The following is a 12,614-nucleotide window of genomic DNA, read 5'->3' as shown; positions in this document are numbered from 1 at the left end:
GTCTGTTAGTGAAACAAGGCTTTGGTTTACTCATCAAGGATGATTTAGTGATTTATGACTAGACAGTACCTAAAAAGAAACAGTGGCTGCAATCCATCTATTTTTATGAAAACACAGTTGTTTTTTTTGAATCAACTGTGGTTCACCTCTTTTAGTGTAAATATATAATCCTTGAAAGGAAATAATCCTGAGATGTATTTATGAGGTTTGATTTTATGAAACAATAGGGAGAAATTCTAAAACAAGCATCTAAGGGTAAATACATCCAAGTGAATATTGCTCCCTTCAGAAGAGCCGCTGTTGGAGGTGATGTACTTACTTCAAACCCTGATGCCTTTGAGTACACATTTTTAGGGAAATACATTTTTGGACGTGTTGTCAAAGTCTAAAACATGTTCTTATTAAATGTGATGGGAAAATCTTCATATTTGAAATTTTTAATGAGGCAAAATGTCATTTAGTAATATATTTGTTTAAGATGAGTTTTTTCTTGTGTGACATATAAACTGGCTCTTAGTAATATTTGAAAGGAGGGGCCCCAAACGTGTTTTCACTAATGACAGCCTCATTGGAATAAGAGTTTAAAGACTCAAACATAACTGCTTTGAAGAAAAATGTAAAGAAATTTAGATATGTGACATTTATGTTTAAAATTTAAATCAGTTTATAGTCAACTCATTGTTAATATATGAAGATATTTTACTAGTTTCAGGTGACTCCTTCATCCTTTGATTACTTTTACTATGTTTTAAAGAGACTAGCCTTTACAGTGTGTTTCTAAGTTTATATTTAACGTCCTGCAGCTTTTTTTTTATGATTTAGTTTCAGGACAAGAGACTCATAACACTTCATCAAAGTATACTTTGTTAAGCAAGAAAGATTTCATTTACTCATTGTAGAAAAGCCATACCATGAGGAAATACTAGAGCCTGTAGATAGATGAAATTATTTTTAAACATTTATTGGCTTTCTTTATTTGTCATTGGTATAAGGAAATGCAGCTGAGTATCTGATGCTAAGTAATAGAACTGGTAAATGGGTGTGGCTGTGTGCCAGTTACTCTTACACTATACAATGTCTCAGGTGCAGTTGTCGTCACTGAGGCTTTGGGTGGCAAGGAAGGGCCTTCCAGTGGTTTTTGTGGTGTATGGCATCTTTATTTTTCCTTAGTGGTGTTTTGTTCTTTTCTTTCTCGATGAAAAGCCATTAAATCTTAGTTTATTTTCTGTTGAGGCAAGCATTTGACAGGCATTTGAACTCCCTCAGCCTTCCAGAAGTGTTCACTTTGTTTTTTTGAGCTGTGACTATGGGCAACAAAATAGCACAAAGTAAAGAACTACATTTCCTGGTATTGAGTATTTCATCAGATTTATTTGATACTTGGCCTTGAGATACCCATTTGAAATATTCAGATATCTAATTTTTTACTGATAAATCATATTTTCCATGGAATAAATAAATAACAAACCTTGTAAATTAGTTATTTGAAGTGTAACTAAAGAAGACAGATACATGGGGAATTATGTACCACTATGGGTTCAGTTATCTCCATTTCTGATCTTTTTAATTACCGAGAATCTCTTATACAAGACATAGGAGTAATATTTACAATATTTATGTAGCACCTACAAAGTGCTTTAATATACATGTTTTATCTATTCTTTAAAATACCCATGTGGAACACGTGTTCTTAACAAGATTTTTACCAGAGGACACATTTAATCGTTTACCCAAGATAACAACACAGGCTTTTGGTGACAGTCTTATCTCACGCTCTTTCTATTAAATCCCAGTGTACTTTAAATACTCTTCGAATTGTTTTGATCAGAAAAAAACTACAGTTTTGCTGCTTTTATTGTGTGTTTGTGTGTGTATGTTTAATTTCTGTACTTAGATTTCATCAATAACTTCCAACAAATTCAGAATATCAGGCCATGGTTTATTGAAAAGATAAATGGGTGTATTGGGCATATGTCTCAACTGGTTCCTGAACGTGTTTAACAGAGTTGGGGCCGTTGAACCAAAGTGACATTTCGTAAAACATGAGCTTCTTAAGAACCTCACTTGTATCACAGTTTTTTTGTTTTGGTTTGGTTTTTTTGCGGTACGCGGGCCTCTCACTGTTGTGGCCTCTCCCGTTGCGGAGCACAGGCTCTGGACGCGCAGGCTCAGCGGCCATGGCTCACGGGCCCAGCCGCTCCGTGGCATGTGGGATCCTCCCGGACCGGGGCACGAACCCGCGTCCCCTGCATCGGCAGGCGGACTCTCAACCACTGCGCCACCAGGGAAGCCCCAATGTATCACAGTTTTTAAAGTGTGGAGCAGACTAATCTGCTTAACACATTATTAACACATTGAGGTGGCTTTTTTTTTTTGTTTCCTTGATTTCCCTTGAGCAATCTACGTGTACTAAATTGTTCACAGGTATCAGAATTAACCGTTCTCTGAAATTGTTCCAAAGGTAACTCCCCACTGCCCAGAACTAACTTCTTATATGACAAGTAGCAGCCTAGCCAAATCCCCTTCATTCATAACTTTTCTTTCATCTCTCTTTTCCCTGGACTATGAAGCTAAGACTTTGACCTATTGGAAGAAACTTAAGCTCTAGAATAAGAAAGACTTGAGGTTTGACTTGGTCTGTCTTAAGTAGGTTATTGTTAGCACACCAGTCATATCTTTGATCTGTATTAATTCATCCTTTTATTTAATAAATTCAGATCAAGCTGGCCCCTCTCCCCACCCCGCCCTGAAAAAAGACCTCCTAGCAGGAGGTGATAATCTACACAGAGATAAAAAGGATGAATAAAGGTTTGCCAGGGGAACAAGAGGGAAAGGAGTGTAGTGGTGAGGACGTGAAGAATCTCTGAGAGCCTGATGGCAGGAGGGAGCATGGTGAATTACAGGGACAGAAAGATGTTTTGTTTGAACTATACAGTGTGAGGGAGCTGGAAAATCTTACGATGATACTGTAAAGGGTGGCAAGGGCCTGATCATATAGTAAGCCATATTGAGAATTTAGATTTTATTCTGAGACATGGGAAATTATTGAAAGTTTTTTGGAGGGGTTTTTGTTGTTGTTGTTCATTTGCTTTGTTATTAGGAGAGAAAAGAGCTTGTCTGGTTAGATTTGTTGGAGAACAATCCTGACAGCAGTTAACCATGTAGAGCTAACATAAGCTAATATAATAAGTATGTGCTTCCAAGAAATCTGATCGTGCATCTCTGTCTCTGATCTTTATTCCATGATACCCTCTAGTTTCTTAACCACCCCTTCCTATTCACAGTTCATTTTGCATCATCTCATTTTCTTACTCAGCCTAGAGCCCTTGGACAGCTGTTTCAATAGTTCTTTTCTAAGATCTCTTGCATTTTTCAAAGACAAAGGAGGTGATAAAACACACTTGGTATACATATTAGCATTTTGGTATATTTATCTTTTTTGTTGTTTTTATACATAGTTCTATAACATGCATGTTTATATATCCTATAGTTTTTGCTTATCTTTCTAGTATATGCATTTTCCACTTTTCAAACTTAAAAAAAACCTCTACATAAATATTCGTATTGGACATGTAATATTCTGGCCCATGGGTCATCACGTACTTGACCAGTTTCCTAATGGTAGATACTTAGCATTCTGTTTTTCTGGTATTTACCTAGAATTTACTAGGTTAAAGGTTAAAATATTTTAGGTTTTTGATCATTGCTGTGTTGCCCTCCTGCGTTAATTGGTATATTAATTTAAAGATATGCAGATTATGACTTGTTGAATGAGGAGGCACAAGCCACCCACTCGGGGTTGGCAAGTAGCTCCCTCAATTTTCAAGAGAAGTGAAAACCCCTGGGGTCATTTTGATTGAAGGCTCAATTTCAATACACTCAGAAAAAGGAAGTAAAGTCACAAGATTTATTATTTAGAGATCCCAGAAACGTCGCCGGGGGCTGGGGGGGTGCACAGTGAGCTGGGGGAAGAGCAGTCCTCTTCCCCAGTTCAAGAGATACAGTACAGGGTAGGAAGCACCTCTTGCAAGGTGGTTGGGATGACAGTCACTTAAATTTTTACAGGCTCGACTCTAAGTGCTTATTTTAAAAGGTGCCCCAGGAAAAGCAAAGTGGGAACTTCTGGTGGTAATCCTAATTTGAGTCCTTATCTAAATGTCCAGACTCTGGGTCTGTGTAGGGTTGTCATTCTGTAAAATGCTTAGGCAGCAACTCAGAATAGCTATTTTCTCATCGCAATTGCCAATTGCTGTCCCAAAGAATTGTACCAGTATGTGAATGTGACTATTTCCTAACGTCTTCCCCAGCATTGATTTTTTTTTTTTTTTACTTTTTAAAAAATTGCTTGCTGTTTCAGTAATAAGCGTGGTATCACATTTTATTTTTATTTCTCAGTTATTATGTGGTTTGCCATATTCCCATATACTTATCAATCCCCATGCTTCCTATCTTTTAAACATTCTGTTTGTGTCCTTTACCCACTTATCCATTGGGAAATCTAAGTATTTTTCTTATCAATTTTATGAGCATTTGATTAACAATCTCCTTTACGTTTTTCTCTTTGAGTATTTGTTTGTGTGTGTGTGTGGTACGCGGGCCTCTCACTGCTGTGGCCTCTCCCGTTGCGGAGCACAGGCTCCGGACGTGCAGGCTCAGCGGCCATGGCTCACGGGCCTAGCCGCTCCGTGGCATGTGGGATCTTCCCGGACCGGGGCACGAACCCGTGTCCCCTGCATCGGCAGGTGGACTCTCAACCACTGCGCCACGAGGGAAGCCCTATGTCTGTTGTTTTTTATTCTGGAATAATGTTTAAAAGGTTGATGGTAATGGGCATTGTTGTTTTGATTCTGATTTTAATAGAAATATAATTTTTCACTTTTAAGCATGACATTTACAGTACATGGTATCATTCCTTATCTAGTTCTTACAATGTATTTCATAAGGAATAATCTTATAAAGGTTTTAAACTGACTTTTGTGTGACATTTTTGGTGTAAAGGAATTTGCTGTTGCTTCAGAACGTTGTTATGGAAGATCATTGAATAGCACATATTTGTCATCTTTTAAGTTAGGCATAGAAGACATTTTCTCATTCTGCTGTGATAAGAGAATGTTTCTCTGACTTTCTTCTGGGTCTCCGTCTCACTAACATCTGAACCTGAATCCTGGAGGGTGAAGGATCAGGGACTGAAGCAAAAAATATACTATTTCATTTTCTTGCTCTTAGAGTGTGGCGCTTGGGTGTTTACATATGTGGGAATTTCTCAAAGCATGGGTTTGGACACACACATATAATAATACTAACAGCAAAATTACTGCGTGTAGAATGTGGGGAGCCAAGACACTGTGATAAGACTGTATATGAATTATGCCATTTATTCCTCAGGAAAAAATACCCACTATGAATAAGTTCTGCCAGCCCATATGACTTAGGGCATTGGTAACTTGCCCAGGGTTGTACAGTTGAGAAGCGGCAGAGACAGGGTTTAGGCCTAGAACATTTGACACCAGAGCACAATACCCTTCACCGCTATTTTATCCCTTACTGCATTTGCTTTTGTATTTGTGCTCTTATTTGAATTCTCTTGACTGGGGAGAAACAAAAGTTACTTGTAAAATGAAATCAAACCTTAGGTATGGATGGATGGATATATAACTTACGAGCTTGAGAGATAGACACTGAGGATAATACATTTTGAAATGTTTATGGAGCCCAATAATGTGGTAGTTCTTGTTTGAGTGGCAAATACTGTTCCCTCCACCATCAGTAATGATAAGAACACAATTTCCTTAGAAGGAACTATGTAATTACTATAAGGCTAGATAATACTTCTTTCTGAGGACTTAAGAGTCTGTGTGGTTGACATATGTTGTACTTGTAAATTTACTGCATTTTTTTCTCTGCATTTTGCAGACACATCAGTAAGATTGGCATAATGTATAGGTGCTGCTAATGCTATAATACAAAATTTCACTTTTTGGTCACTTTTCCTCATAGGATTTCTAAGACAGCATTGAATTTTTGGCACCCTCAGAGTGAAAGACAGTTACTTTTAAGAAACCTACTTTCTGTGCAATTCTGTGTGTGGATTTTTAAAACAAGATGCAAGTATGTGGTAGATTAGGAAATATCTAAGCAATTAGCCTCTACCATTGATGGTGAAGATACTAGATTGTTGACTGGGAGGGAGGAGAAACAGCTTGCCCATTTTCAAATCATTTAGGGACTATTTCATATAATTTCTTTTCTTCATGGTGAGATTCCCTCCTGACAATAGTGAGCCAGTTAGGTTTGCCAGGGCAGAAAAATGTTCAGGAGTCACTGTACTAAGTCAGTATAGGAGAGGAACTGCTTCATTGAAGCTTAAAAGTAATTTTTCCATAAGCCTGCCCCTTAAAGAAAGAAAAAAGAAAGAGCATATTAGAAGGTTGTTACTTTTCTCTGTCTCTGAATAGAAATGCTTCCAAATGTGGAAAGAAATCTTAGTTTTAAAATTCCTTGGGAAGGAGCCCAAAAATTTCTATCTGTAGGCTTTTACCAACTCTAAGAATGCTTGAAACAGATTCTTCCTTCTGTCTCACAAATTAAATTCCTCATTTGTGGCTCACCCATTTCAGTTATGCTGTCTTGCATTTTAATCTAGCTGTGTTGCTGGGCCTCTTTTTCTGACTCTTGGCTATTACTTATGTGTTTCTCTGATTCAAAAGATGGCTTACTTGTATATTTGTAGAAAATTCTGTTTTCTTCTAGTTGAAGTCCCAGTGCAGTTTGGAGTGTCAAGATCTGTCCCATGCCCAGCTGTATTCCTATTGTCTCTTTTATTGGGTTCATCACCTGGTCGTAGCACCAGATGAATCCCAGCCTTCTTTCCCTTTCTCCTTTCCTTTTCCTTCCCTTCCTTAGTACTGCCCATGTTTGTTAGACCCCCATGATTTTATCCTGGAACTAATCTTATTTTTAACTTAGGTAAGTCAGATTCTAACTTCCAATGTGCAAAAGATAAATTTCCCTCTCCAGCACATAGGAGGCTTTTAATTTTTTAAATATTTTAACATGTCTTTAAGCCTGAAAGTTTTATTACATTTTTAATACTTCCCTTAAATACAAAAAACAACGCCATTAAACTTTACTTATTAAAATGCAAAGCCTAGTGTCTTCTAGCTTTTTGAAGAGCTTTTGTCCATTATATAATCTGTAAAGTAGCCAAGAGTTCCTCAGAAGCAGGACATCATTTAGATTTAAAACAATCATGGCTTGTGTGCAAAATAATGATGTGACATAACCATTCATAGGGAGGCAACCACAGTTTTACTTTATGTGGTGACAGAACTGTTGGATACCTCCAATATTACATTTGCCATAAAGACTTTACCAAGGTACCCTAGAACAAAAAAAGGTTAAGTCATTTTGATTCTACCAAGTAGATTAAGTTGGTATGACTAGAAAGCCAGTGACACAGTTATGAGCATAGACCTTTTATTTTTTCCCAGATGTTTGACAGTGTAAACATACATAAAATACATATTAAAGTTGAGATGCTTTATATTTTGTGCAGTAAATTGAAGCCTTAAAAAGAAAACATTTCATTTAAAAAAAAGAAACTCATTAGTTTTACTTCATTAAGACAGTAAAGTAGCAGCAAGTACCGAGACATTGTGCACTTCTTCATTAAGACGAGTTGCTTCATTCACATCAGAGTCGGAAATGTGAGACTGGCTTTCTTGAATACATAATATAGCTTGAGTCACTGGTTAGATAGGGGCATATCTTCCCAACTGTACATCAGGGAGGAGTTCTTTCATTAATTTCAGAAAATGCAGACCCTTAGCCAGCCAGCATGACCACAGCATTGAGCATTAAGAGAAACGAAGCATTTACTTTCCAAGCACTTGCCACAGAAGAAGGTAAGCGAGTCTTTACATTTGTGGTTGTCTCTTCCCTCCGTAAGTTAAGGGTTGTGCTTTGTTGAGGCATTTCAGAGAAATTATTTGGCATGCCACTAGTAATACTTAGGGTCATGGGTGTTGGGGATGGTTTTGTTGAGCTAGTGAGGCTTGTGTTTGTAACCATTCCATCTTGGAGGTGAATAGTTAGAGTTGCAGCTGCTGCTTCATGTGAATTGATCGTTTCTGTGGATGTATCTTCTGGATAGGGCACAAAAGCCTTGTCAGTGCTAGTAAAGGTGGTGTCTTTGCTTAGAGTGGCACCAAACGTTGTTTCCTTTGTTCGATATTGTTTGGGTATTTTGGTCACTTTGGATTGAGTTACCATACTCAGAGAGTTAATGGTGTCCACTGTCTGCATCCCACTTACAGTGAACAAGCTTGAGGTAAATCCAGAAGGTGTGGGGTATGTGTTATGTTCCTTCAAAGGTGATATCTGGCTAGAACAGGGAGTCCCTATTACATGGGCTTTTGTTTCCATCATCCACTTAAGTAAGTAAGTAATGTTTTGTTTATGGTCACATGACCACCTGTTATTGTAAAGGGTTATCTCTTGCAACTGAAAGAGCTGGTCAAAAGCTTGATCTGGAATGAATGTGAACTTATTGTTGTGCAGGTAAAGATGTGTGAGATTTGTCAGGTTTATTAATGTTCCTGGAAGGATTTGTGTCAAGGAATTGTTAGACAGGTCCACAGTATGCAGTTTGGAGGGCATGTTGGTTGGAACTGTCCAGAGTTTGTTACTACTGAGGTTGAGAACCTCAAGACTTCTCAGTGTATTTTTAATGAGGACAACCTTTTCCAGCATATTCTTAGAAACATCCAGATATTTAAGGTTCCATTGATAAGCAGTATCAGATTTTTCAAGCAGTTTAATGTTGTTGTTAGCAGCAGACATGTTCCAGAGGGACCGAGGTAACTGAGCAGGCAAGCTTTCAAGCCTGTTGTTTGAAATGTCCAGGGTCCTCAGATTGGTGTACTGGGTTAACTGGTTATGCAGATCAGTAAAGTGGTTATAAGACAGATTTAAATGGATAATATTCTCTTGCAGTCCAGATGGTAATGTAGTCAAGTTTCTGCCTGAACAGTCCACATGCCTGTGCCTCTCGGTGCATATACATTGGAGAGGGCAAATGCATAAAATACCAGGTGTGAGAAACAGAAGGATGAACAGGCTGGGAGACATTTTCAATATCTGATATTCCATCAAAGCCTGGAAACAAACAGATACACCCTTCTTTTAATATGCAAATACAATTAGGCATCTGCATGGGTCAGTTAGCATTAGGCAAAATTTTCAATAACCCTCGTTGTTGTTGAGCTCTTTTATAATTGTTCCAGTGATTAAACTAACAAAGCTCCCCTTCATTTATAGTCCAAATGCTTAATCCTTCAATTGGGGCTATGTGATAGAGACTCTCTCCCCCTACTGTCTTCTGCATTTTCTCATTTATTTTCTCCCTTCTTTTACCATAGTCTTTCTTATTTATCTTCCCAGAATGTTGATATTATAAAATGGCATTCTCGGCAAATAAAGAGTCGGAATCTTAAGCTATTACTATTTTTGATAATATTCTTCCTTACTCAGATGGGAAAAAAATGGCTGTCGTGTCTGTTTTGGTTGTTTATTTTTATTTTTGGTTTTTGGTTTTTTTCAGTCTCTGCAGTAATAAAATAGTCAATGTGTATGTAGGATGAGATTTTATTTAGATATTAAGACAATACTTTGAAATGCATCTTTGTCTTTTCAGGATAAATATATCCTTGCAAAACATTTTAAGGCACTTGAAAAATCTGACCAACACCATACCTTTAAATCTCACATTTTATAAAGTGATTTCTTTTCAGTGCCGATTCTAAAGGAAAACAATGTGTATATTTACAAAGTGAATGAATATTAGAAAGAAATCCCTCAACTGACACTGCAGCAAATTTCTGGTGCATGCACTTGCTATTGAATATATATTCAATCCTAACGTTGACTTTCTCTTAAGAAAAGGAAAAAGAAAAAAATTCCGAAGTCGATTTTTTACTGATTTAAATAACAGCTTACCATAGTGTTGTCTTCTACATCAGCATCTCATTTTCTCCGGGAAACTTAAGCTTAAAGGTCGCCTTGTTCTGGAAAGTAGGAACCGCTTCTGGCTGTGGGCTGTGCTTGCCTGCTCAGCTGCATTGTGTTGCTGTGAGCTGAAGCTCTGCAACCACCTGATCAGTACCACATAGGAGGACTGCAGAGCTGTCATTGGTGCTGACTCAAATTTATTGCAAGAGGTGCACACGCAACAGAATGGACCAAAAGAAATTTTTTTTTAATTTAGTGTTGAGTGTACCCATATATCTCAGATTTGCTGTAGGATGGAAAACCTCGTGCACATTAGACCTGGCCTTTACCCATTTCTGTGTATTTGAGCTTAGGCTCCACATTTTAACATTCACCTCGTGAAGAATCTGTGGTTCTTTTTATTGCGCCTACTGTTCATTCATTTTATACATTGAAAAATGTTGAAAATGAATTTGACCTTCCTTGTGGATGGTTTTCTAAGATATTAGTTTAACTATTTTTTAACTCTGCCTTTTTATTTTTTCTAAAATGGTACAATTGTCTTATCACTTTTTAAAATAACATATTACAATCTGTTTGGTTTTTTTATGTACCCCCCCCCCCACCAAATATGGTGATTATTATATACAATCAGGTTTTCACATTTATCAACCACCTAACTGTTCATCTTTTGGAGAAGTACATAAGTACTTAAATATGATTATTTTGTTTTTATCTTTCTGATACAAAGGATTGTTTGACCCAGGCTATGCACAAACGAGGCTGCATTTTTTAATGAGCATCTAATTCTTTTAATTATCAGTTCATGTCGTAAAGTAAATGTATTTTATTTGATGTCTTTTGGGTTAAGGATTTTTTTCTTCATGAAATTACTTTGGTCAGTGGATATGAATATTGTTGTCTCCAGAGACATCTTTGGTACTATATGAATGACCATTTGTTTGATTTTATGTTTTAAAAATAATAGCATAGCAGCTTCCCTGGTGGCGCAGTGGTTGAGAGTCTGCCTGCCAATGCAGGGTACACGGGTTTGTGACCCGGTCCGGGAAGATCCCACATGCCGCGGAGCGGCTGGGCCCGTGAGCCATGGCCGCTGAGCCTGCGCGTTGGAAGCCTGTGCTCCGCAACGGGAGAGGCCGCAATAGTGAGAGGCCCGCGTACCGCAAAAAAATAATAATAATAATAATAGCATAAATTTTAGTTGATTTCTTCAGAACGTTTCACATTTTATCTTACTGAGAAAACAATTTACATTGTTTTTAAATTACATGAAATAATGTAAAAGGGAAAACTTTCATTAGGGGCTTTATAAAATAAGACCAGATTTATGACAACTTCTGCTCCACTCTTTTTTTTTTTTTTGAGGTACGCAGCCTTCTCACTGTCGTGGCCTCTCCCTTTTGGATTTATTTCCATTTGATGGGTAATAGTATCTCAGTTCAATTTTAAATACATCTTGCTTATTATAAGAAAAGTTGTATGCTTTATATATGTTTTTAAGGATCATTTAAATTTTTCTTCTGTGACTATCTTTTATATGTTTTGCATGTTTTTTTCTAGTGTGTTGTGGGTATCCCCCCCGCCACAGTCTGTATTTAAGTTTTTTAAACTTTAGGGATATTAGCCCTTTGTCTTAAGTTGCACATTTTTCCCCCAGTTTGTCCTTTGTCTTTTGACAAAGGTATGTTTTTTTCTTTTTTAATAGTGTTTGTTTTACATTTAAAAGTTTTATGTAATTGGACTTCCTTTTTTTTTTAACTAATGCTTCTGGATTTTGAGTCTCAACTAGGAAGGTTTATCCCACTTTCAGATTATAAAGGAATTCACTCATATTTCTTCTATTTTTTATATAATTTCATGTTTTATATTTATATCTCTGATTTATTTGGTGTTTATTCTAATGTAGTATGAATCCAGTTTCATCTTTTTCAAGTACCTATCCAGTTGTCCCCATACTGATTTGAGATTTGAGTCTGTTTCTGGACTTTCCATTCTGTACCATTGAACTGTCTAATCATGTACTAATATCGCAGTGTTTTACTTATAGGTGCCCATATATTTTGCTACTTCACTTTTTGTTCAGAACTAGGTAATAACAACAATTAGAGTCACTCTCATCTAATTCATTGTGTTGCCCACCACCAACACCAAATGGAATACATGTGTGATAAATGTATGTTGCAATGTGTGAGGTAGGTGCTCTTTGGTCCTATGTTAGTGAAAAGAATGCTGAACCAGGAGTCGGGTAACAAACTCAGCTTTCACTACCACTTCTAAGCAAGTCACTTACTCTCTCTGGGCCTGTTTTCTCAGCATTTAACAAATAAAAGGAGCTGAACTAGATGGTCTTGAGGGTTGTTCTGAATCTGGTTAATGGGATCTGGTAAGAGCACCACTGCTGTGTAGTATGTAGTTCAGTCTACCTTTTATTCCCCTGTGCCTTGTCCTTTTGCCGTAGTCATGAAATAAACTTTCTCTTCTGAATCCTGCTTCTTTAGTCTTTTCTGTAGGTTTTTCTTTGTTCCAGCGTTTTCTTTTCTCCTGTGTTTCTTTAGCTTGCGTTTCTTTCTGCTGATTAGGCAAAGGATTGCCGCTGTGTGGCTGCT

The 12,614-nt window shown here is 37.3% G+C and overlaps 2 protein-coding genes across 7 annotated transcripts in view; one reads left to right on the top strand and one right to left on the bottom strand.

The window, feature by feature from the left end:
* NF1 (neurofibromin 1) overlaps positions 1-12,614 on the top strand; it is a 247,084-nt gene that overhangs the window by 166,793 nt on the left and 67,677 nt on the right. The window lies entirely within an intron of this gene.
* Positions 7,197-10,204, bottom strand: OMG (oligodendrocyte myelin glycoprotein). Its single transcript, XM_082861549.1, has one exon. It carries the CDS (start codon positions 9,148-9,150, stop codon positions 7,825-7,827), a length of 1,326 nt encoding a protein of 441 aa, XP_082717675.1. The 5' UTR covers positions 9,151-10,204; the 3' UTR covers positions 7,197-7,824.

Source organism: Leucopleurus acutus, assembly GCF_964270905.1.
Source record: "Leucopleurus acutus genome assembly, chromosome: 19".
In the NCBI taxonomy this organism is placed as follows: domain Eukaryota; kingdom Metazoa; phylum Chordata; class Mammalia; order Artiodactyla; family Delphinidae; genus Leucopleurus; species Leucopleurus acutus.
This window is presented reverse-complemented; position numbering and strand designations above follow the sequence as displayed.